Here is a 26925-nt window from a genome sequence, read left to right as displayed (position 1 = left end):
ACTGTTCCTAAAAGCAGTCCCAGACACCCCAACAAACCTAGGAACTCCAACTGAGTTCCCTAAGACTCAGGCTGGGGTTTTAGAAAGCACAGGCATTCTTTAATTGCGGCACCTGACGCATCGCTCCACCTGGTGTATGTGCCAAATTGTTCAAGCTACAGGGGCTATATACAATCAAAACATACATGTTCATCAGATTTCCAAGAAACAGTTAACATATTCATACTACTGCCCATAGCTCATTAAAATATATAAATGTCCTTGACGCATGCACATTTGTTTCCACTGGTGGTCTTTTGGGGGTCTCTGGTAGTCGTCAGCATACTAACCTAAGTCATTTACGTATCCAAGGCCCTATGTATACCATGAGTTCTTCACCTATTCTTTTCAGGCACATCCTCCAGGCCTGGGTTATTCTGCCCCCTTCCCCTGTCCTGGGATACAATTCTGTATGGCCTTACAGATAAGGCTGACTAATTAGTGAGTAAGGTGACAGCAGAGATACAGAGTTTCTAGACTTCCTTCTAACTAAACATGGTTTGGCCTGCCTGCTCATAAAACATTTCAGATTTGGTTCTCATATTCTACCAGGGAGAGAACTGTGTGTGCTTCTGATCAGTTATCAGGGGCTGCGGAAACAGCAAGGACAAAGCTCTCCATCCTACAGGCTTGGGGCAGAGTGGCTGGAAACCTGTGCAGAGGAAAAGGATCTGGGGGTGCTGACTGATGCTCGCCTGAGCGTGAGCCAGCAGTGTGCTCAGGTGGCCAAGAAGGCCAACAGCATCCTGGCTTGTGTCAGGAATAGTGCAGCCAGCAGGAGCAGGGAGGTGATCGTCCCCCTGTACTCTGCTCTGGTGAGGCTGCACCTCGAGTACTGTGTTCAGTTTTGGGCCCCTCGCTACAAGAAGGGCATCAAGGCCCTGGAGTGTGTCCAGAGAAGGGCTACGAAGAAGGTGAAGGGTCTGGAGCACAAGTCCTGTGAGGAGCGGCTGAGGGAGCTGGGGTTGTTTGGTCTGGAGAAGAGGAGGCTCAGGGGAGACCTCAATGCTCTCTACAGGTACCTGAAAGGAAGGTGTGGGGAGCTGGGGGTCGGCCTCTTCTCAACAGGTAACTAGTGATAGGACTAGAGGGAATGGCCTCAAGTTGCACTGGGGAGGTTCAGGTAGGAAATGAGGAGACATTTCTTCCCAGAAAGAGCAGTCAGGCACTGGGACGGGTTGCCCAGGGAGGTGGTGGAGTCACCGTCCCTGGGGGTGTTCAAGGAGAGGTTGGACGTGGTGCTTAGGGACATGGTTTAGTGGGTGACATTGGTGGTAGGGGGGTGGTTGGACCAGGTGATCTTGGAGGGCTCTTCCAACCCTAATGGTTCTGTGATCCTCCCCACGGACACAGGGGATCCTAAAGCCGGCGGGGAGGATGGTGATGGCGATGGCTGAGGACTCGCACCCCCCTCCCGCCCACCTCAGCCACCGTGGGCGGGAGAGCCCCGCTCTCCCCTCAGCGACCTCTCGCGAGATCCCGCCTGTCCGGCGCCAGCTCTCGCGAGGCTTGCTGCCCGCGGCGGCCCCGCGCGGTGCGAGGGGTGGCGGAGCGCTGCGCCATGGCGGCGCCGCCGCGCCGGGAGCCGGACGCGTCCCCGCAGCCGCCCTCCCCGCTGCCGCCGCCGCCGCTTCCCCCGGCGCCCGGTAAACAGCGAGAGGAGAAAAAAACGGCGCTGAGCAAAGTGAGGGGCGCGGCGGCGGCGGCGCGGCGGGGGGCGGCTCGGCTCCAAGCGGGCCCGGGCGGTGACGGGGCGCCCCGCGGGGACGGCGTGAGGTGGCCTCGGGGCCGCCCTGAGGCGGGGAGGGGATGGGGGGGGGGGTAAATAAATCTGTGGGTAACGGCCGGGAGGTCGCCCAGCCCCTGCTCCCCGCGGGGTCCCTCCCACGGGATGCCGTCCTTCCCGAACTGAGCCCGCGGGGGCTGCCCACAGGCAGCAGCTCTTCAAGCACTGCTCCCACACGGCTCCGTACCACGGGGTCCATCCCCCAGGAGCAAACTGCTCCAGCACGGGTCCCCCACGGGTGGGCGGCAGCTCCCCCCAGACCCCTGCTCCTGCGTGGGCTCCTCTCCACGGGCTGCAGCTCCGGCCCGGGGCCTGCTCCTGCGGGGGCTCTCCATGGGCCGCAGCCTTCTCCAGGCCACAGCCACCTGCTCCACCGGGGGCTCCTCCACGGGCTGCAGCGTGGAGATCTGCTCCGTGTGGGACCCATGGGCTGCAGGGGGACAGCCTGCTCCACCAGGGGCCTCTCCACAGGCCGCAGGGGAACTGCTGCTGCCTGCCTGGAGCACCTCCTGCCCTCCTGCTGCACTCACCTTGGGGCTGCAGGGCTGCTTCTCACTCCTCTCTCCCAGCTGCTGTTGTGCAGCAGTTTTTTTTTTTCCCTTCCTTCAATCTGCTCTCACAGACATAGAAACAACATCGCTCCCTGGCTCAGCTCTGGCCAGCGGCGGGTCCCTTTTGGAGCCGGGTGGAGCTGGCTCTGATCTGACATGGGGCAGCTGCTGGGCTCTGCTCACAGAGGCCGCCCCTGCAGCCCCCTGCTACCAAAACCTTTACATCTAGATACAGTGCATGAAGATGACGTTATAATAAGAGACTTGAAAGTTAGTTTAAACCATTTAAAACAGAAATACTGTAAACATTTTATGTAGTCAGCATTCATTTTTGCTGATTTTTTTAATACCTTCTCGGCCAGATTGTGCTGGTTCTGAAGCTTTTCATTAGATTATTTCAGTTACCTGACAGTTTTGCAATGTTAGCAGAATCTGAGATAGGACAAATCTTTCCATCTGTCAGCAAATCCAAGTAGGTAACTCACTGTGAGGCTAACACTGCAACTCAAACTCCCAATTTAAGGAAGAGCTTTCAAAAGATAAGTAATATGATTTGTTTAGTCTTTTTCCATGGTATTTATATCAAGGATAAATCTCCATTTTCTTTTATATATGCAGGTAGTTATTCGACGCCTTCCTCCTTGTCTAACTAAGGAGCAACTGGAGGAACAGTTACATCCTCTACCTGCCCATGATTATTTTGAGTTTTGCACTGCTGATCCCAGGTGAGGATGAGCTGTTCATAGAGGTTTTCAGGTGTTTAAAACCTAATTAAGGTATTTTGGATGTACCAAATTATGTACTTTGTCCATGGAGCCCTTTTTGTTAGTTCTGTCAGTTACTTAAAATGTTTCTGAAGAGCAGGATAAAGTGCATTCCTGCCCCTTCCTTTTAAACTGGTGATTTTAAAACAGAACGTTTTCATGTGCAAATAGGGCATATCTTTGCTGGAAACCCTAATGTTTCTTTTAACCTTCATTGGTAAAATGCAACAGGCTGTTTATCAGCTGTGAGAAAGACAACCTAGGGTAAATATTCCAGGAAATTTTTCATGTGTGCCATTTAAGCTTAACTTAATCGTTTGCTTACGTGTCTCTGTATTTATTTCATACATTTTTTTTCAGGTAATCCACTTCTATTCATTTTTGTGTCATTCAAAACTAAGTGATGTAGATAACAATAAGTTTGAATTGCTGATATATTTATTTAATATACTCAGTAGCACAGTGGCCAAATATCATCCCCTTTTGAACAAAACAATTTCTAGAAGAGAAGAAACTTAACCACTAAAATAAACCAAACCTCCTATATGCTGCATCTACACGTGTTCAGACAAACTGACGGACGTGATTCATTTTGCCCAGCTTGGCCTGTCTTAGTGTGCAGTGAATCATCCTCCACAGGCATCAGATTATTTTCATTGACTACAGACAGATCCTGGATCTCGGTTGCAGATCAACTTTTAAAGTTAGGGCTGGGTGACCCCCCCCCGGCGCAGATAGCCTTTCTTTAGGGAGTTGTCTGTAGCCAATTGCGCTTGGAACAATCTACTTCCTGGGCTGATTTTAATTGAAAGGATACTGCCGCTGTGTTTTAGAAGGGTAAATCTGATTATATAGGTTCTCTCAGAGCCGATTCCACAAGCAGAAAGGAAGAATTGTCTCTATTAGCAAAGCCTCATGGCAGTTTGGTGCATCAAAACAGCAGGTGCTTCAGCTTGTGCAGTAGAACCACATTTAGTCTGATTGAAAGTCTTTATATCTACCTGCACTTTTCTTCCGAACCTAGTCATCCATATTTGTAAATGGTTTTCCTGAAGGCTTCAGTCCCCGCTGTTTATTGATAAGGGGAAAATATCAGAGGCAAACCAAAAATTCTCCTAAGAGTATCTTTGTCCTCAGTGTGTCTAGCTGCACAAATGCTAGGAACCAGTTCAAAAATTACAATTTTAATTTTCCAGAACAGTCATTGACATAAGAATCTGAGGAGTCAGCAGTTGCAGAAAAGATAAGCAGCTGGCAACAGCTGTAAATATAAAGTATAATTTTTCTCTCTATGTGTTAAAATTTGGAGCACTCAGAAGTCTTCCTGTCCACTTACCCATTGCATCCATGTCAGATAACTGATAAAAGATTTTGCAGCTTCTTTCCCATGCTGTGCTATTCCTCATGCACTTCCATATAGCTAGTGACTGTACCTACGCGTATGTGAAGAAGTTTGTTAAACGGCATACGTGACACAACAGCTTATTTTGTTAGGGGGTTGAGGGCATGCTTAGAACACTAAACATTCGTTTGCCTTGAAGAATGGATCTTGGTGATTAAAAGTAACAAAAAAAATGAAGACAATAAAGTCTTTATTTTTTATATATTGTTTTGCTACTAGACTTTAGGATGTAGCAAGCAACAAATGCAAATTTTTAACCTTTTTTTTGAACAATGAAATCTCTTGGTACTTGGATTGTCAGTTGCCTTGAATCATTTATATGAATCTTGTAATAAAATAATGATTTGGGAGGAAAAGTTCTCTTCCTCCTGACTTTCTGATTCCTATTCTCTTCTGCCCTTAGAAATCTGTACTCTCGCTACAGAGAAAAAAAAAAGTTTTCATTATAAATTTGGATTTTCCTTAGGGAAGCATTTTGTATTCACTTTTTCTTACTATGTCGTGTTGCTTAAAAATTATGTTTTAATGCAGAAGATGTATTTTTTTCAGAATGGGTTTATCTTTATAAGGTATATGGCTACAACCCCTTCCAGCAAACTATACTGTTTAAATGGTCTTTTAGCTGCAGTTCTGCAAAAAATTGAACTGATTATTTGCTCTTTTACTGGTCCAGCATAATCTTGCCTCTTTTGACCACTTTGTTCCAGTGCTGACACATACCCATGTAAATGTGTTTATGATTTAAATCATGATGTGTTCACACGCATTAGAACATACAGTAAACTTTCAGAAATTGTTAAGGCTGGAAGTGAGGAGACATTTCTCCTCAGAAAGAGCAGTCAGGCACTGGGACGGGTTGCCCAGGGAGGTGGTGGAGTCACCGTCCCTGGGGGTGTTCAAGGAAAGGTTGGACGTGGTGCTTAGGGACATGGTTTAGTGGGTGACAGTGGTGGTAGGGTGTAGTAGGTAGTTTGTAGCTTCTCCTTTTTAAGAAACTTCCTCTAGACATCCTCTACCACTTGCTCTCAGAGAGAGAACTTGAGGGGTCAAACTGTAGCTGCTTCTACCTTTTCATTTCCAAGGTCATCCCTCCCCAGAGGACAAAACAAAATTTGCAGTCCTGCCTATATGCTTTTGCAAGATACGCATGCATTTATCCAGTTTTACTTTCTTGCACTCCAAAGGTTGTTTGTAAGTTTACAATGTCTTGTTTTTATACACAAACTGTAAAACTTTCATTTTTATTACAATGTCATTAATGTATAACAGTTGCATCCATTTCAGTAAAATCATTTCACAAAGTATGACTGTTGTGTTGTATTTCATTCATTTTTCCTGATTCATTTGATTCACTGCATTACATTTATTTTTCTCTCTTGTACACTGGGATCAAAATACAAGCAAAACATTGTTTTTGTGACTGACTCCGTGGCCTTGAGGGACGTTTGGTAGCTGTGCTACCTATAGCTACTAGTGAAGACTGCCTGCCTGATGGTCTCTCTTGTTCTCAAGCTCTAAATAACAACTGCTTCTTCCAGATAACTCTTTTAAATTTGCATGGAAACGTTTCTGAGGCTTCTAAAACTCTAGTCCGGTGGTTGAGCTCTAGCCTGCAAGATTTGGGTTGTCCCTCAGGACTGGCACTGAGTGCCAGAACTCCTTCATAGCGTTGTGAAGTTGCAAGAGTAAAGAGATCTGAATAGGAGCTTTGCTTTTGTGAAAGCCAGTCAAGTAGTTGATGCCATGCCGTATGTTCAAGGCAGCGGTTAAGCTTCTTGCACGCAGCAGGTCTCCTCTGCCCCTCGAAGCTGCTTCACTACATTTTGCTCGGGATGATTGTAGGCAAATGGCATTCGTGCTGGAGGATGGCAGTACGCACGTGGGAACTGCTGCTCTAAAGGGACAGCACCTTTAGAGCTTCGGAAGGATCACCAGTGCTGTGATGGTGGATGGGATGAGAACCAGTTGGTCACCACAACTGCAGAGTGTTTCTGCTCCCCTGCCAGGCAAATAGTGCCCATATAAAAAAGGAAAGGCTCAGTTCGTTTAGAAGGATGCCACTGCCATCGCCATTCATTGGATGAATGACAACAGCAGGTGAGAGACAAGAGGATGGAGACCAGTGGATTTTAGCTTGCCGTGACAATCTAGACAAAAGAGTTATCAATTTGGTCAGAAATCACTCCCAAATTTAAGCGTTGAGATTTAAGTGTCTATGCATGTCAGTCTATATGTTTGTACATACCTATATACACATACACCACGACTCACTACCTTGGTAAGTATTTTCACTAAGATGCAATGGCTGTTTTTAGAGTTTACATGTTAGTGTTTATCTTTCAGATAACTATTTAAACCTGCTTTCCTCTATACCAATCTTCCTACACAATTGTGCTAACAATACTTTCTAGAAAAAGTAAACTCTTACAGTGCTTCTGTTACTAAACTTGCCATAAAAGCAAGGGTTTAAAGTGATGTTTGGTATTAGAGAAATGCAGATTACCTAGAAGACTGAGTACCCTTCAATGCACAACAGCAAACAAAGAAACTGTGTGTTGAACTGAAGAAATGTGTACAGTCAGACTCAGCTGGGTTATTTCTACAGAGGTCCTTCTAATTGATATCCCAGAGATGCCAACATCACGTACGGTGCATCTGTCCAAAACATGATATGGATGGAAAATAGCATAGTAGGCAGCAAGCATATGGCAAAATAGAGGCAGCTGTCTGCTTCTAAACCTAGCCATGCAACCTCAAAACTGAATTTGAAATCCCAAGAGAAATCTCTGCCGGTGGATACTTGAAAAACCCTGGAGGCACACAGGGTCCGATGGCCCTTTTGTAGTGCCCTGCCTGGGGACTCAGCTGGAAGGCAAAATCCTGAAGAGCAGAAGCTGTGTTTTCTCTGCTGAATATGAAGTGCAACAGCGGAGCTGGAGTGTTTCTTCCTAGGAGAGGTTGGTGGCCGCAGAGTCGTGGCCCTGCAAAACGCGCGTTCCCTGCTCCCCGGCAGCACTGGTGAGTTGGTAGAGGAGAGGTGACGAGGGGATCTGGAGCAGGCAGTTGCACTTGGAAGTTCAGATTCTGAAGCCCAGAGGAAGAGACAGTATTTCATACACAGACCAGTGCTAAGCACCTCCAGTTTGCTAGTTTTAGTTAGCTTCCTACTTAGTGGATTTTACGCATTTTTTTAGGTACACTGCACACTTGATTGGATAAGAAGCCTGAAAGGGTCTGAAACACTTTGAGATCAGGCTCCTACACATGAAGCACTCTGACATCTAACTTGTGTGCGTACGAGATGTGACTTTGTGTAGGAGCGGCTGCATCACAGAAAGAGCCTGTAACTGCTAAGCATTGTCACAGCTGTACTTCTACAACCTTCTACCCTGATACCTAGCACCAGTAGCAGAGAGACAATCCTATTTTACTGTGCTACTGTGCACATCAGTATCTTACTGCAAACAAACATGCTTCTATAATTTTGTATGTTTCTGCAGAGGTGATGAAGTTCTTGAAGACCTAATAATGTACAGCAACAACGTTGGATCCCTTATTTGCAAGATAAATTGTGAATCTCTGCTTTCCAGAGTCCTGTTTACACTTTACAAACCCTCTGTTTTCTCTTACTAGTAAATGCTTAATAACCACGTCAAATATTCCTCTGAAAGATACTCTGATAAATCTAAGTGAAAAAATGTTAGGAAAATATTATGTTATGTACCAGGAAAAGATTGTGTTGCCAGAGCAGACAGGAAACAGATGGTGTTGATGTGCAAGCTAAAGGAAACAAGGAAGGAACAACTTCGTATTTTCATTTCTTTTTCATGATGGTTATGTCCCCAACCACAGGGTCTAAGTTACTGCAGAAGAAAAAAATTCATCTACATCACCGAGCTGTTCTGTGCACTGAGAAGAAGTGGTATTTTTGTTGTATTTTACAAAAGCTGAAGATGGTTAAACTATGCAATACGTGTTAGATTAGGAAAAGAAATTCAGGGCTTCTTAATCTCAAATACCTTTATGTTTTCTAAAGTGTTTTTTTTTTTTAAACTGTGTGTAATTATGAAAAATGTTGCATTTCATCTTTTTTTTTTTTCTTGCTTTGAAATCACGGAGGTAGAAGCTGGATTGTTTCATCTGCCTTGCATCTTGCTGGTGACTCCGCAGCCCCCCTGGAGGTGCCTTGCGTTGCATGTGCAGACAAGGCTTGCGAATCTGCTCACAGAGAAGTCTGCAGGGGGCGAGGAACCCCGCGACAAAGCACATCCAGGTGCCACCATGCCCATTTGGTTGAGCTGTCCAGAGATTGCTTGCACGCCGTCTGCACAGTGCTACGCAGCATCTGCGTGGGCTGTGCTGGATGAGGGAGCATGCAGTGCCTGTAGTGTCTCCCAGCACTGTTTTGTGCCACCAGCATAGCCCTAGCTGTGGCCAAGCAGGCATTTTGGTGGTTACCTCCCTCCTTGGAGGTCTTCAAAAGCCATCTGGACGTGGTCCTGGGCAACCTGCTCCAGACTGAGCAGGGGTTACACCGGAGGACCTCCAGAGGTCCCTTCCCCATTCTGTGAGTCTGTGATAGTTGCTGACACTTCTCTCAATGCTATTCCCTTCCTAAAACACCAAAATAGTGAGTAAATATGGATGAAATAGCTATTCCTTAGAATGATAAGGTGCATCCTCTGCATGCTGTAGAGGCACCCTGTAAACAGGCGTTTGCAAAACATCTGAGCAAGAAAAGCCCTCTAGCTCTTTGTTAAACGTTTCTCTTGGTTACGATGTCAAACACAACTTTGTTCTACAAAACAGCCAGTTACTGACAGCAGCGCTCATCATGGTCACCTTCCAACGCGCAAAATGGATGCATATATGAAAAAGAAAAAATGATCACTTGGTTTGTAGTGGCCGTGATTCTTCAGGATGCCACGTGTGGAGCGTGTGATCCAACCCGTATCTTTGCTCTTTCTCACTGGCTCCGAAATCTGATTCTGAAATAGCTACAAAATTGAAATCTGGTTGCAACTGTGTGTGATGATTGTCTCCTACTGCTGCCGGTGAGTTTGTCTGAAGATGGGACTTGCAGCAACAACATTACGAACATAGGTATTCTAAAATTACGGGCTTATGTTCAAGTATTTTCCAAAAAAAATGGTTTAATACATAGCCATTGCTAAAGGCTGTTTAAGCCAAACTTTTATACATCCTAATTAGATGGGAGGGAGAGTTAAAGCATGTACCTGACACGTGGCTGATGGGTGGTAATGCGTTGAATTACCCCGATTCCATTGTGGTTGGTGATGTGCCAGCTCTGAGGTTTTCATCAAGCATGTTAACATTTACACACCTAGAGTGGGACCTATGCCAACAAATTCTAGGAGGATCAGAATTACTTTCGGTAAGTACCTGTTCTTTCTTCTGCTAAAAAGGTTTTGGACTTTCACAGTAACTGTTCTTCACAACAAGACGTTGCACGTATATTCATACACATGTACGTCAAATGGCATTCGTTTATCAGTAGGTGATTCAGCATATTATCCTGCCAATTACTAAGTTATTTAATCTTTCTAAAGGTGGGAATCTCTTTAAATACAGTGACAGCTTGGCAACTGCCACTTCGCTGGGAACTTTTACTTTACCTTCTACTATTTCAGCAACAGAAAACTTTTAACACGCCCAAGAATTTTCCCCAAACCACTGCTGTTATTCACCTCTCAAATCATAAACAATTATACATAAAGCTTTGATCCTGCAAAATGAAAATGTATGCTCTGCAATGTAGGGAGACAAAACAGAATAGAAATATTTGTCTCGGTTCAGAATAAATTTCACAGTTGCATACAGAAATTCAGTCATTTGCTTTTTGTCATATATACAATTTTTTATATATGCATATGAATACATAAGGACTTCAGTATGCATGCTTAAGTTAGCCATTTCCCAAAGAGGATGAGAACTGCAGTGTGATTTTACTAGTTTTAACTTTTTCCCGTCCTGAACAGACTAGTAAATAACAGAAAATAAAATTGTTTCTTGTTGCAGCCTTTATCCTCATCTTTACTCGAGAGCATACATTAACTTTAGAAATCCCGAGGACATCCTTCTTTTTAGAGATCGCTTTGATGGCTATGTCTTCATTGATAATAAAGGTTGGACTATTTGTAAGATATTACATGTGTCTATATACATATATATCATTGTAGAACATGAATTCATTTCATTTTTTCTAATGATGCTTTTTTCTGCTCAATACACAATTAATTACATAAAAATGCACTGAACCAGAATCTAGCTGCTAGAAGATAATAAAGTACAAAATGTTTTTGTCCATGCAGTCTTACTTGTCTGCGTGGTGTGCACGCTTGATCTGCATTCTTGTACTTTATGCAGTCCACTATCAGGATCCTATTAATTATCCTATGTGAGTTTCACAGTTCATCACAATGATAACCTGATACATTAAAACGTGAGTGGCTGGATCTTCAGTGTGTTTCTGTGAGATTAAGCGGTGCTATGTATTCCCATTTTGAGAAAGCAAAGCCAAACCAGTTGTCTTCACCGTTTTAGTTGCCCGCTTTGAGATGTGTATGCCATGACTTTTCAGAGCATTTATGTTAGGTAGAACTTTAGATCTAGTCTGATGTCCACAGCTGCGAGGGCTTTCAGGCATTTGTTGATAGGAGCGCAGACATCTTGAGCTCCAAGAAAAGGAGTTGTGAGGTTAGTTGCCATCTTTAAAATGTTCGGTCTACAGAGGTTTGTCCAACAGTAAAGAAAACCACTGTAATGTAGGTGTGGGTAAATCCTGTTCTATAGTAGCATTAAATAGCTGTAGCCAAGAAATTGTGCTTTGTCTGTAAGCTGTTCCTTGCCTCGCTCCCTCACTCCTTCTCTAAAAAGATTGCATGGGCAGTATAAAAGAGACTTGGATTGGTGGGTTTCTTCGACCATTGTCTATCCTGAACACTGAATGTTGCAGGGGTCCCGTGAAACAGTCTTGTCCAGTCTTACTGGAGAGTTACTCTCCAAAGAAGCTGTCTGCCAAGATAATGAATTTCTCTGTAGCATTTCCTATCTGAGATACTTCATATGCCCCATCCCTGGAGGTGCTCAAGGCCAGGCTGGATGTGGCTTTGGGCAGCCTGGTCTGGTGGGAGGTGTCCCTGCCCATGGCAGGGGGTTGGAACTGGGTGGGCTTTAAGGTCCCTTCCAGTCCAAAGCATTCCGTGATTCTGTGATAGGTTTCAAACCTGGATTTGGATAGATTTCCCCAAAGATGGAGAACAGCACATTCCTCTCAGTGTGTGATTCCAAGATTTCAAATTCTGTTGTAAAGTAGGAAGCAGGGTAGCTCCTTCCCAGCAGATGCCAGAATTTTTCTAATGCGCATAATATTTCTTGCCTTCTTTTGTGAAAGAGTTGGGTGGTTTTGGCTGAAGAACTAGAAATAAAATATTTTATGATTCTGCCAAGACTTCAGTTTGGCTAAATTAGGCATGTTCTTCAGTATTACACTGGGTTGAAGCCAGAATATCATGTACATTACAGAACTGAGTTTGGAGATGGCAGGTTGGTTTGGCATGGTTGGTTGGGCAAATAACGAGCATAGGTTTTGGTCACACGAGCTCTCTGGTGAGGCTTATGGCAGCATTGCATTTATGAGGCAAAAATTTAAAAATAGGATTACCATGTCCACAAAGTACATTTGTGGATTTAACCGAGTTTTCAGTGGACTTCAGCAAAGTATGGCATTGAACCTGAGTTAAGCAGAAGCCAGGCAAAATTCAAAAGCTGTACGTGGTTCTGGCAGCAGTTTGAAGAAGGATCCAATATACAAGGCAGACCTTAAAGAACTGGTACCAGTAAACAGAAGCGAGTAGTTGTGTTGTCCACTATAAATAGAAAAAAAAAGGAGTTCCACACACTTCACAGAAGCAGCAGGATTATTTAAGATTCATTTCCCAGTAGTACTCATTCATTTGTCAGCATGAGATTTTATGTCAATTTTTCTACTCAATGACAATTTTTGAAGAATTAAAAGGGAATTATAAATGATAATGCAAGACTTTTATTTTGCAACAGTACTCTTCATTTTGACAGCCTTTGTTAGCATGTCAAAATAATATTTTAATAATAATGTTTAAGTATATAATTCAGATATAAGTGTATTTTGTTTTGAATCCAAAATACTGCTACATGCAATTTATCATTAGAAATTTAGGATGGGATTTTAGAGACACCTTTGATTTCACCTTTGTAAGGCTGCCCAACACAAGTTTGAAGAGTCTGGAAAATCTAACTTGGATATAAAGAATGCTTCCCAGAATAAAAATTAAGAATTGATCTCTTTTAAGGTTTGGAGTATCCTGCAGTGGTTGAATTTGCTCCATTCCAGAAGATTTCAAAAAAGAAGTTAAAAAAGAAAGATGCCAAAGCCGGGAGCATTGAAGATGGTAAGCATATTTTCTTGACGTCGCAGTGGAAAACAGATTCCATTTCTGCCTTGGATTGCAGAGTATTAACATAATTCAAAAATTTATCTTCGCAGATCCAGAATATAGGAAATTTTTAGAGAGTTACTGTGCTGATGAAGAGAAAATCTGTGCCAATCCTGAGACTCTTTTGGGAGAGATTGAGGCCAAAACAAGGGAACTCATTGGTCTGTTTTCTTGACTTTTCTTATTATTGAGAATAAGAAATATATTATTTTTATATCTTTATCATATTACCTGCAAGATATGGCCTGTTCAGTCTGACACAGACTGAGGTTATCACAGTTAAAATTTTTATCCCCCAGCCAAGTAGTGACAGGAAGCACCTCACCTGTGCTTTTGAGTCTCTGTGCATGCAATCACTCAACTTAAAGAAGTTTTGCATGCACAGTGGCTTCAAAGTTAGGTCCTTAGTAGTTCTAAATACTTACAGATGTGTTATAAAAAGGTGGAAAATATATTTTTAAAAGATAAGATAGATGAATACTTAAGAATACTTAAAAGCTTTGAAAGTAAGGCAACACCTTGTTCTCTGTATGCATGTGGTGCGACTTTCACAGTCTTGGGGGGAATCTTTAGTGAGATAACATTGAAATCTTCCAGAATAAATCACATCAAATTTCAATTGCAGGCTTCAGCAATGTGAACGTTGCTAGTTAAGTTTATACAAATCATGAGTATCAACAAAAAGCCAGTTCTTTATGTGCTGTGATCCATATTGTGCTATATAACAGAACCATGTTTTTTCTTCTTTTCAATTCAGTCTTTGAAAGAGTACCATTATTGGACAGACTGTAGTGACTGTGCCACTCCACAGTAGTGCCACACATTAGATAATTATTTGACCATCAGCAAACGCGTAGGAGAAGACTGTTACTAGAAAATGCACAAGGCAGGCACTGAAAGATGTGGGAAAAACAGCTGGAATAAAATGCAGTGATCAGCACAGCAGTGCAGACTGCTGACGTATTTCTGAGGTCAGAATATCTTAATTGCTAGGACTGTTAGAAAACTGAACGTTAAAGAGAAAAATAAAGCTGTTTACAGAATGTAAAGGAGCAGCACAGGCATGAACGTTGAGGAGCAGCAAGCATTGCAGGGGATGGTCACAGGAGATGAGGCCTCTGGATTGACAGGCTGAGGGCAAGCAACCATGTCCAGTCCTGGACGGGAGGAGTCCTGTGCTCAGTACAGTGTCTGAGCTCTTTCCAGGACTCCTTCTGTACTGAGAAAATTTTCCTGGGATAGGAAAGATCTATTTTTCATTCAAAATGTGATGTGATATATATTTTCTCGAAACATCTAAATAATAGTGCCATGTCGCACTGAGAAACACAGGTAATTCTTTCCAGAATGCTGGGGCTTGGCAGCTGCCAGAATGCAGTTTTCAGGGCAACAAGGATTATTGATGTGCTGGGTCGCCAGGTGACAACATCCAGAGCACTTACTCTTTCCCCTGGTGTGACAATTGGCTAGAAAAAAAATAAATTCAACCTTTGATATTATTTCTTTACAGTGTACAAATAGCCTGATTAATGCTGTTAACTTGTCCCTGCCTGTGACAAGCGTTTATACAGAGTGGCATTAGTTCTTCATATACATAAAATAATAGTGGCTTAGGAAGGTTTGGAAAAAAAAAAACAGAGGAAATGGAAGTGACAGAATTATGGACATTTAGCTAATTCTGTTACCAGTGAAATAGTTGCTCTTCTAGATACAAAGTTCCCCAACAATTTTTATTTACTCCAAATCATCCTAGTATTTGAAAGCGGAGTAAAAGCCGTCAAAATTTTCTAAGAAACTTTACAATTTCAGGAAAGATTTATTAACTTAAAAAATATTCTGACTCTTCAATGAAAATGATTGGTCTTGAGAGTTGCGGGTTTCAGAATAACAATGTTGCCTGAAGGCAGCTTTCCATTAGGAATTTTAATGTTTTGTTTCTGGTAAATCACGGAAAATCAAATTATTTGGTTGTCTTATCAGTACAAAACCAAAGATTACTTCAGTGGGAAGTATGTTTATAGCAAAAGTACGTCAGGGTTTTAGTGCATTCCAGTTCCAAAGGTGTTAACAGGTACTGAAGTCAATGAAAGACATACCCAGTGCTCTGTTAGCAGAATTGGGCCTCACATTCTCAGCGTTTCTCCAGGTAGTGTTACGGCAAACCAGCATGCTTTATGCATCACGTCAGATGCGTTAGCTCATCAGTTTCAGTGTGACAGAGAGATATAGAACAGAATTTCTCTGTAGCAGGATGAAGGTAAGCTCATTCTTCTGAATTGTTTCTAGAAAGCAAGATTAAACATAAAAGTTATTGCTGATGGAGTTCTTCACTTTGTAATTTATTTTCTTTCAACACTTCTTAAGCATTTTCAGAAAAACCTCTTAGATTTTCATTTAGAGTAAGGCTCATAAACAAGGTGGGTGAGATTCAGGTTTCATTGGTAAACATCCTTTTTTGGCCTCCTCTTTTGATAGCAGTCATCACACGGCCTCTCCCCCGTGCACTTCCATATTTACCATTTCTGATCCACCTCTTGCACCACAGCCTTAGTCAGGACTAGGGTAGCGTGGTGTATCCTTTCCCCAGCCCCTTGAGGTCACTTCCACGTGTCCCAATGGCAAGAGGTGAACGCTTCGCAGACAGGGGAACTTGTGGGAGCAGGTAGAGGGAGGCAGAGCTGCAGATCTGAGGGACTGGAAGGGAGGGTCTAACATTTGTCAAAAATTACAAGCAGGTGGGAGAGAAGGAGGGGGACAGCACTGAAGTCTAGGGATAGAGGGAGGAGCATCTCACGTTTGTTGTTGCTTTTGACCATTGATATTTGCTAAAAATAAATACTGAATCAAATCAAACCTTCCCATTGATAACTCCATGACAAGGTTTTTTTCGTTATTGAGTGGGTTGCTAGTAGGTTAGTTAGACATTCAAAACAGAAACATTCAGATCTTTTGGGGATACGAGTTGTGTCTAGGTTTTGGCTATGCCATTTTAAATTTGATTAAGAATTTTTCTTCGTTTTTTCTTTCCACCTTCTATTCTTTCTTCCACATCATACCATGCATTTGAATTTTTCCTCTAGTTTCAGGAAGAGTCCTATAAATAGTTGTAGAGCATTTTTTAGTACTAAATATTTTCTGTAATTCTATCTTGGGATATCTTAAGACTGACAAAATTCTTTGTAACGGCTTGCAGCTATAGGCACACGGTTCAAACTTGAATTCAGTGCTGTCAGTCGTAGATGCCATACATGATACAGGAACTGATGATGTCTCCAAGCTTTTGTAGAATTTGGGGGTGGTTCAGGCTAGATTTCTGAGCTCTTTAACATAAGAATGGCTGTGTGATCCAGTAGATGAACCCAGATACGTTATTTAGGAAAACAGACTTTTATTGAATCTGTTGATACCTTGCTATGTACCCTGGGACAAACCACTTATCTTTTATTTATCCTGTTTTCCCATGGAATGGTGAATGCCAAATGGGAGTTAAACATAAATGTTATATGAGAATGACAATGTTTCCTTCATAATGTAATTTGAAATTTGGGATTGAAGAGTGACATGTGAGATTACAATAATGTGGGCTGTACATGAACAGCAATCTAGGTGGGTTTTGATGTCAAAAAAAAAAGATTAAAAGAGGAATAGATATATGCTAGGAATATAGTAGGAGTAGATACTGAACACATTTCTTTCCTTTTTGATGAGCAAGAGAAAAAATGCCATTCTCTGAACCAAAAATACATGATTTTTAATTAAATGTTAAAAAATTATGCAGTATATCTGTGGTGTTTCTAACCCTAACAGCAAAAATACAGCAGTGTTTCAAAAATGGAATGATGGGAATGCTGTCCAAAATATATAAAATAAATAGGTTTATGAATTATTTGGCTCCCTTGCAGATAAAGCTAGAAAAAAAAAAGGGGTTAGTACTGAAGTAAAGAAATGAGTACATATTTTAGGAGTTGAACACTATATCACAAATTTTTTGTGTTTTAGCTAGAAGAACAACACCCCTTTTGGAATATATTAAAAATAGAAAATTAGAAAAGCAGGTACGTTCAGACTTTTGCCTGAAGTTCAACATTTTATGTTTCATGTGGTTTTCCTTTGGACAATTTACAATTAAGCATTTTGAACTCTTCAGAGAATTCGAGAAGAGAAACGAGAGGAACGAAGGCGGAGAGAATTGGAGAAGAAACGTCTGCGGGAGGAAGAGAAAAGGAAGCGCAGGGAAGAGGAAAGACGTAAAAGGAAAGAAGCAGAGAAGCAAAAGAAAATTTCCGAAAAAGAAATAAGGATCAAGGTATCTTAATGAAAAAATATTCCTCTGTTGAAGTTATTTAGAAGTTACTTTGGTTTCACACTAATACTGTTTATACAGTGTGCTGCAGTACGTTGAGGCGATACAGTTTTTACTGGAAGGAGAATTAAAGTAAGGTTTAGACTAAATGCTGTTGCTGAAAAGTCTGACTAATTACCTTAGGTACCGTGATGTGCTAGTGCAGTTGCAATGACAGGTAACTCAGATGCCGTTTTATAACGCTGCCAAATTCTGTGCTGACGTAACCTGACAGAACCAAATTGTTCTGTGCTATCACCTGGGAAGATTGTTGAAAATATGGCTTCTAACACTTCGTCATGTAAATCTTCGTCTAGCCACGTATGCTGAGGGTGTTTTGTGTTTATGCTCAGAACTGATTTATTTTAATAATATGCTTTAACCAAATTATTAAATGTTTTGTTATAGTTTGTATATAATTATATATTTTAATAGTGTTATACAGTACACTTACATGATGTATAAATACTGTAATATATAATTATATATACTAATTGCTTATATTAATATTATTATATATAATTTTAGGCTGCACTGCCTTGTAACAATCTGAACGGATTTACTTTTAATGACTTTACTTAGGCAGGTGTGTTCTGTGCATTTAAATCTCAACATTTAAAACCTTATTTGAATAAGACAACATAGACAAAAACTATTCATCTCAACTAAATTATGTGCTATTGGAAAGGTGTTTAGGCTCTTTTGGTGTAAGAGTCTGTAGCGTAATACAAGAGTACACAGACTCACTCCAGATCTTGTAATGGAGAGAAGCCACTGAGCTGTGTAGGTCTTTCCTCTTCCTTTTCTTCCCAGTTGACAGTTGCCTTCACCTGGATGTATAAAAATAGTAAGTTCTGAAGCAATTACACATTTTTTATATTTGGGCATAAAGAAAGCAATTCTAGAACTTCAGAAGAAAGTTGACTTAATCTTTAAAATGGTTAAAGCCAAAATTGTTTGTCCCCAAAAACTCACCATGACATATCTCTGGCAACGTGACCTTGAAAGCTGGTTCTTTCCCTGAAAGAAAAAGAAAATACTACTTGAGAGAAGCATTATAGAAGTTTTAAGTATCGGAGAAGAATAATACATGCTTATTTAAGAAAAACTGGTGGGAAAAAAAAAGAATGGTGAGATGTTCTACTTACTCCTGAAGCGTTAGAAGGATAGTTTGAGACAGTTGGTCCTTCTATAAAGATTACTCCTGTAATGCCAGACACTGCTCAAGCCCTGTGTGGGTTATTTCTTGTGAAAGTAACAGAATTCTTGGAAATCTTGATCTCCAAAATTAAAATGCAATATGATATTTCCTGCTAACATCTTAATTTTTTCCTCAGTCTCTATTTCTGTCAAGGTGTATTTATACGAAGCACTTATTTCTGTATGCCAGCCTGTCCCAAGTAGTTCACGTGTTGCATGTTTTATATGTAATACTTCAAGGAGTGAACTATTAATCCTGCTCTTTTTGTGGTATTGTAGAGATTCTGCTTTTTATTTTATTGGCAATAACACTGAGCTCTGTTGTTACTTGATTTCTAAGAAATCATAGACTATATATAAAGCTAAAGAAAGAAGAGCAGGTAAGTGCTTTCTCCAGTACTCTTGGCATATTTAAAAGCATGCTGCTGAGTGCCTGTTAATGACTGCCGTCCCTTAGCAAAAGTAAACTGCCCTCTTAAAATGACGTTTTAAGTTTTATACTTTGCAAAATATATTCATAACATTATTAAATAAGATTTAAATATCTTCAGTCTTAATAGGTCCTTGATATATTTAATACATTGTTAAAAATTCCATTACAACAGAGGAGTTTACATCGTAATATAAACTAATATTTCTTAGCTTCTTAAGAAGCCTGAAAAAGGAGATGAGCAGGCCAGTGAAAAGCACAAAGAAAAAGATGAAGAAGCTGACATTGAAGAAAACAAATGGGAAAAGTCCCCTGGGTCTGGGAGTATAAAATCTAAATCATCAGAGGGCTCGCTAAAAGAACCTAAGGAAAAGTAAGTATTATTTGCATTTTGGTGTCCAAGTTATATCCTAAATGCTTTGATATGAAGGCTTAAACATGATGCAAGTGTTTGGCTGGCTGTTTGTCAGCAAGGAGCTGATTTCATTTTACATGTGAACTGTCCTTTTTGTAAGGGGTGTTTTGTAACAACTTAGTGACCTGATGGCAGTATTAGTGGATGCAATTTATTGTTTGTGAAGTGCATTGAAATCCCAGGTTGGAAAGATTTCTGCGTGAAAAATTGTTGAGAGTTTCATTGTTATTTCATCTGTTTCCCCACCAAGAGCTCAGGTAAGGCCCGATTTCCATTACTGATGTCGACGACTAAATCGCCTACGGTGCCTTACCATTCATCACACTGGCTTCGTTTCTGCTGCAATAAGCAGACAGATGTGTTTGGTAAATGGGACAACGGCAGCATAGTTAAGGTGTGAATGACAGCCTTATGACAGATATGTGCAGAAGGCTGTCTGTCTCTCACTGCCTTTTGTATTACACATTCAGTAGTAAGAACGAGAGGCTTAGCGTAGTTCTCTCACTGCTGTAGCCTCGTTCCCATAGCCCACCATTCCCACTCTTGCCTGCCTGTTCCCCATGGCCGAACTCTAGAAAGCTCCTTCAACCCCTCTGGAGCTGGGGTTTGTTTCCCTCTCACCTATCAACCACCGGGCACGTGTGTTCCTCATCACCCCCAGTCACGGAGGAGATAGACGGGTACCAGGCAGTGCCACAGGAGTGAGGCTGGATGTGTCTTCATGCCTTTTGGGAAGGTCGTTCTCCAGAGCCTTGCTAGGCCTTGAAGGTAGCATCTAGAGTAGCATTTAATTGTGAAACAAATAACTTACAGACACATACATACCCCTTGAGAGGTAGTAGTATTTTCTGTGCATGTACCTATGCCACAGATACAGCGTCTCTGTAATGGGGAGTGATTCAGGTGTCTGACAGCTGGAAATTGGCTTCCACTTGGGCTGTGCGCTGTGCTCATGCAGGCCCAGTCTTTCAAAATGAAGATCAAATTCCCTGTCATTGAGGTTTTGTTGCAGATCTCCAGCTCTTCCTGAGATGGGGCACCTGTCTTGTCAGCCCCACCAGACCCCAAGCTCATGACAATTTTCACAGTTACATTATCTGAAAGAAAAAAGTGGTGTAAAAAGATAAATGTTTATTCATATTAAACCAATCTGAATGAGAAACACGTCTCACTGCTTGATCACTACATCATTGGAAAATCTCCAGCCTCTCTAATTCTCTCTGGTAATTCACAGAATGTGAGCAGACTATCAAAATCAACTTTCCCCTTTCAATTTTAAGTATCATAAGTATGTAATACATAAAAAGAAACTACCTGTATTTGCTGCTTTTAAAATTTAATCTATTCTGTAATCTTTCTTCATTATTTGTAGTTTTGCTTTATGAGAGAAGCACAAGCTTGCTGAACAGGAACAATGAAGTAAAAAAGAGAGCTGTGGATTGTATCAGGCAGCAAAATGTTGCAAACTAACAGTCTTCATAATATAAACCCATGGCATAAATTAAATATTATGTTGTGATAAGGTAGTGGTTTTTGACATAATTAAAATATTGAAAGATAGATAGAGTAAATTATTTGGAGACACAGTAAACAAAAGCCTAGAACACAAGTGTTCACAATGTGAGTCTTCTCAAGAGCAGCCCACAAGTCCTGAGCACGCAGCATGTGATTATGTGCGAACCATTGGGGAGCTACTCAGGGGACTGCAAAGAGGGATAAAGGTTGAAGAAGAATCGTCCCACAACAGTTACACAAGAGCCAGATTTTGCTTGGAAAGCTTTATCTTTAACATTTTGAACTGAATGCATAGTCAAGAGCTGGACATACATGAATGAGACATTCAGCATAATTGCACATAACCCCTTTTTATTAAAAAAAATAACAGCCTTACAACTCACCTAAAGAAGGTTGAAATCAAAGGAAAACTTTGTATCATGTCCTTCAACAGCTGTTTGTTACTGTTAATTGCTTGGGTTTTCTTTCTTTTCATACATATTCGTAGGTCACAAAATGATAGTGACAAAGAGCAAAGAGATTTGGAGAGAAGATTTCGAGAAAAAGAACCTGAAAGACAAAGGTATCGATTGGATGATGGCAGAAAGCATAGAGCTCACTATGAGTTTGACAAGTTTGTGAGAAGGAATGAAGAAGAGCTGAAATGGGGGAAAGGATACAGCCAAGACAGAGGAAAGAAAGGGAACCACAACTACAGCTTCACTGTGGAGGCAGTAGACAAACTGGGTAAAGAGGACAAGTGTGATGACATGACATCCAAAAAGGAGCGCATAAGAAATAAGGTTCTTTTATTCATTTAGGATAATCTTTCATTAGTTAAATATGGTTCAAGATCACAGGTTTTACTTTGGCAAACTCAGCATAAAGATGCTTTTCTTGAGAAAAAGCAGTTCTTTATTTAATTTTCAGTAAAACCCTGACTTCTTTTTATTACTGTCAGAGGACAACAGCAGCTAAAATAAGTTAAGGTCACTGGTCTCTGCTCATTTGTATGTACAATATATAGCATAATCTGTCTTCCTTTCAACCCTGGCATTTTTAGAACACTATTCTCGGAAGCCTCGTATTTTATGAGCATATTAAAAAATGCGATACATCTGGTCTGCAATGAAATTCAAAAACTGTGACATGCTAGCCTTTTAAAAATATGTTTCCATTACCCAGATCTTAAAGTAATTAAATCATGGGTTGGCCAGGACACGCCTAATACAGGAACTGTACGGACTTTAATAAATGGCTAATTCAGAAGCCCCTGTATTTAGAAGGTGTGAATGTGTGAACCCTTCAGTACTTTGTATACCTGCCAGTTAGAAAAGGCTGTTGTTTGCTTACCACAAATGATACTCATGGTCAATGCCAGGGAAAGAACAGGTGCAAAAATGGTGCCCGTAGCAGGGTGTACATTAGATCTCTCCCTTCTTGCCTCCCAGAAACATGGACACCATTTTTCTCAGACTCTGATTTCATGGGTGCGCCAAAGTCTTTTCAGGAGGTGGCTTTCCCTGTCAGCCTCATTCTTTCTCTGTTCTGATCCTAGATTTCCTCCAAAAGATGACTGAAACACTATTTTGTGTAGAAATTTATTCCGAGTATGAAACCTTTCAAACCAAATTCCTGATCGGTGGCGGAGGCTAGAGCTGGCAGAGGGTAAATTGGTCACGTGTGGAGTGAGTCCATAGGGAGGGTACCCGGAGCCAGGCCAGGTGGCCTCGCTGTGCGTGCCACGCAGGTCACTTGGTGCAAACCCAAGAAGCCCGCTGAGCCCAGATCTTTGCTTATGTAGAGCTCAGCTGGGCAGCGTGTACGAGGTTTATCTCCATGTGCACAATAGCCACTTCCCCCGTACACCGATAGCTCAAGCTTAGAGCAGTCAGAAAACTGGCTGGTTCAGAAACAGGAATATGGGAAAAGCGGTTTTCCTCGTGTTTGCCGTGCTAAACTTGGAGTCTGGTGAAATATCTGCGGCCTTGGAAGTAGATGGTGGGTCCTGGGGGCCTTTTGTCAAGCCTTAAGAAGCCTCCTCATTTTTAATTCCTCTCATCACACTTCTGGTAACTTGCTGAGTCTCTGGATTACCCCACGCTTCAAGTTCTAGGCTTATTCCCTATCCAATATAAGCAATAATGGTAAAGTTTTTTGCAGTTTTGTTACTTTTTTCCTTAGAGTATTTCTCACAACAGAAGCTGAGTTTTCCAGCTTACCTGCAGAATTAGTATAGTCAGCACAAGTTTTACACAAACCAAGGATCTTTCTGGAGTTTGTAAGAATGAGAAAATGGGAAATTGAAGAGCTGTTTGTGATGTAGAAGGATGCATGTTACGCGTTTCCTATGACACGACAAAGCACTAGCTCAGATAATTTAGTTGTATGGCCTGATCGTGAATCTTGATATCTGGTCTAAAGAGATGGAGAATAAAGTGGAGTGAAAAAGACATGCAAAGGTAAAGCAAAAAGGGAAAATACATATTGGTAATAAGAAGAAAAAAAAAAACAGACTGGAAGAATAAAAGATCTGAATGGCTTCAAGTTATAAAGAGAGATGGAAATTGATCCAGTTTGATGTAGAACAATTTCAGCACTCTGCAACTGTCTTAAAATAGGCTGTTTAATTTTGTTTGCTAAACTTAACATGAGAATTTGATCAAAAAGCTCTGGTTTTGGTGAATGAGTTGCCCTGTAACGTTAACAACTGGTATTTGTGAGAGTAAAACACTGTTCCTAGGAAAAGACTTCTTAAGCTGAGTTTCAATAATACATTTTATTATTAAAATTTCCCAAACAAAAAGTGCTCCCAAGAGCTGTGGAACATTTGCAAGTTCAAGGTGTCTTTTCCTTGTTAACTGTCTCCTTCCATTTTACAATGATCAAATCAGCCTTTGTATGATCGAGTCACTCAGAAAGTCTGCGTGTTTTAAAATCATACTTTATTATTATCAGTGGGTGAATTCCCCTGCTCTCGTACTCAGTATGGGAGGCATGATGAAGCAGAGCAATAACAGTGCAAATGTATAATGCTGTGTCTGATAATTGTCTGCAGTATTTCTCCGTGTTTACATCAGTTGTACCACAAGATCTTTCATTTTTAGAGCTTTTTTCTTCTATTCAAAATGCCTGGCTTCCAAGAATAGCGTTGTAAGCAAGACAGATATTAAATACTTAGTTCATTTTTATTACACTTCATTTTTTTTCCAGGTCTTATGATATGTAAAGTAATTTAACACAAAATCTACTTTCTTCGCAAATATTAATCACTTAAAAATCCCACTTATGTATCCCACGTAGTTTTTCAGAGAGTTAACCATATCTGCTTCCTTCTAGGATCGTCCAGCCATGCAGCTCTACCAGCCAGGAGCTCGCATTCGAACACATACGGGGTCTACAAGTAAGACCTATGACTGCAGTGGGAAATCTTTTGAAGATGCTCTTGACAAAAAGTATGAGGCAGATAATTCAGCTGGAGGTGGTTCTGAGAAGAGCGAGGAAGCAGAATAAAACAAACCAGAGGAAAGACGTGTGAAAAAGGATGAACTTAAAGATTTAATGTCACCACAAAAATCCATAGGGCTGTTCCAGATCTCCAACACCAATAAAATTATCATAGCTCTTGTACTTCCTGAGAAATAAAGGAAAGAGTGACTGGAGGTGTATAAAGAATCTTACAGCAAAGGAATATGGTTGCTTTTTTACAAAAAGCAGAGCAAGCACCATTTGCCTAGTTTAAAAGTAGTTTGATGTTATATTCGATTTACCTTGAAATATAAAACCTCTAAGAGTTTTAAAGGAGCATTTATATGAAACTTTTCAGAAGCTATCTCACCGTTTACAGTCTGAAGAAATGAAACGTGGATTTGTGTCAGTTTGAAATCCGAGGCACTTCCAACGTGTTCGGTGCATGGCACGGCGGGCACCGGGCCCCCTCCTGCAGACGGCAGCGGCGGCTGCAGGGAACCGAAGCTCTGGAGCCGGTGGTGTTTGCAGGATGAGGCCCACGGTTTGCACAGTTGTGAGGAATGTCCCGTGGTATCTGTACCTCATTGTGTTTACGTTGTTTTTCAATTAACCGTAGCGTCAGATAAGTGTTGTTAAAGCTGCAAGTACGTTGTTGGAGCGTTTGTCATTTTCTGAGCCACTTCGGCCTTTTGTGTTTTAACAGTGCTTAAAGCAGAAAAAAAGCTAACACAGACCTCAGCACTTAAACAAATGCCTGGTTTTATTAAATTAGATGTTTTTCATGTTTTTGACACTGACTTTTGAAAAAAAAGTGGTTGTACAATGATGACTTTTTATATGCTAACGTTTCATATAAGTTGTGGTTGCAGGATTTGGAAAATGCAGGATATGTGAAAGCTCTGAAGTCCTATTTATTAATAAACACCCGAGTGGCGACTGCAAACTGCCATTTTGTAAGAATGGTCAAATTCTGCCCTCAATGCAGGCATATATATATATATATTTGTGTGTGCATATGTATATATATACATACATATATATGCACACACATAGTGCTTCCATTGGTTTCAATGATAGCCGCATGTTTAGGGAAGGGCAAAACAAGTTCATTTGTCTTTTAAGGCTGAAAATTTCTCAGTTGCCTTAAACTGAGACGTGCTTTGTCAATTAAGTTAAATAGGAAGATATTAATTTGTTTTTACATCCTCTTTGAACATTTTGTTATTAAGCATACCATCTAGTTGTTCTAAACTGAAGAATTATTTATTGTGTTTTCCCAGATATTAAGCATTAAATAGAATAAAAACAACAAGATTTTGACTGTGATTTTGAGAACTGACCTTCCGCAATTTTTTTATCTGGTATTCTAAAAAAAAATTAAGTAGGATGCTATGCTGCTTGGTTTTCTTCAGAAGTAGGTAAAAATACAGTTGAGAAGAATTTAAATATCAAACTACATAAGTGAGGTGCCAGCTAAAATTACTGCAAAGCTGAAGTAAAATATCTGTTGGAGAATCATCTGGTTTATCTCCATCTAAAGTTTATCTTGTTTACCAAGTTTATCCTGGCTGCAGAGAATTTGGTTTGGATTTTGGTTTGGCTTCCTGGCTGAGAAGAAAGAGCCTTAACCAGGACAGTTCTCCTGCCGTGGAGTCAGACTGGGCTGAAATCTACACCAGATGAGGGTGTGCATAAAAGCAACCATTTCCAGCCCAACAGGACACCCAGGGGAAGAGGGCAGAGCCCTACAGGCTCGAGGAGGGATCTCACTTCTGAGAGGAACATGTAAGACAAAGAAAAGAAGAGATTTTTTACATCCTCAGAAACTTGAACTTGCTATTCTTGGCCAACAGTGGCTTTCAGGCTACTCTCTCACCTTTCCGTGAGTGCCTTGAGTAAGTATCTCTTGGTAGCATTATAGGCATTTAACTAAATACAGTTTATTTAGCAGTAATTTTCCACTTGGGACTTCTTATTTGCCATCTCTTTTAGTTACCAAAGATTGGATTTCAAGCCCTGACTCAGTAAAAACTGTCAGGGTTTAAATATCCACGTCTTTCAAGCAGAGCTGTGGATCCCTCACTAACCAGGATACCTGCATCCTGATTTATTGAATTATTTGTGCTTTCTGGTCAATATAGCACCTTGAAAAGGCAGGTGCAGGGAGACCGGCCTTTGGTTTACGTCTCCACGTGGAGAGAGCATCCAGAACATCCCTATTCCCTGGGGAGGCCAGGCGGGAGGAGCTGCCACCTGCTCGGTGCTTGCTCATTTTCCTACGCCCCCCCCCCGATGACACAAAATAAATGCAGGCTTGCAGCCTGGCTTTGTGCAGAGTCAGCGTGGCGTGAGAGCTTTATTTCCACAATAGCGACTTTGTTTTCCAAATTCAGCTTTCGCTGAAAGTGGATCCAGCTTCCCTGAGAAATGGGAATTGCATCTGGGTACATCACGGCTGACTTTGGTGCCATCTGCTTTCTTGCTTTTAAAGTATAATGTGCTCTGTTTAATAAAAATCTCCACCAGCTTGACGGTC

At 41.3% G+C, this 26925-nt stretch overlaps 1 protein-coding gene and 1 long non-coding RNA gene across 4 annotated transcripts in view; one reads left to right on the top strand and one right to left on the bottom strand.

The window, feature by feature from the left end:
* LOC308188253 overlaps window positions 1-3001 on the bottom strand; it is an 8774-nt gene extending 5773 nt beyond the window's left edge. The window contains exon 1 of the long non-coding RNA XR_013945293.1: window positions 2356-3001. This is a non-coding gene — a long non-coding RNA (uncharacterized lncRNA). The remainder of the gene's footprint in view (window positions 1-2355) is intronic.
* UPF3A (UPF3A regulator of nonsense mediated mRNA decay) lies at window positions 16-26925 on the top strand. Of its 3 annotated transcripts, none has more exons than XM_080577063.1 (10): window positions 16-1723; window positions 2995-3101; window positions 10582-10688; window positions 12894-12992; window positions 13088-13198; window positions 17037-17092; window positions 17185-17343; window positions 19222-19382; window positions 21427-21501; window positions 24258-26925. In XM_080577063.1, exons 1-10 carry the CDS (start codon window positions 1601-1603, stop codon window positions 24454-24456), a joined length of 1197 nt encoding a protein of 398 aa, XP_080433189.1. In that variant the 5' UTR covers window positions 16-1600; the 3' UTR covers window positions 24457-26925. The 3 variants fall into 3 exon arrangements, with proteins under 3 accessions (XP_080433189.1, XP_080433188.1, XP_080433187.1); XM_080577062.1 differs by having other exon boundaries at window positions 23-1723; window positions 21427-21665; window positions 24258-24458; XM_080577061.1 differs by having other exon boundaries at window positions 30-1723; window positions 21427-21721.

Source organism: Anser brachyrhynchus (assembly GCF_964034855.1).
Source record: "Anser brachyrhynchus genome assembly, chromosome: 1".
Taxonomy (NCBI): Eukaryota; Metazoa; Chordata; class Aves; order Anseriformes; family Anatidae; genus Anser; species Anser brachyrhynchus.
This window is presented reverse-complemented; position numbering and strand designations above follow the sequence as displayed.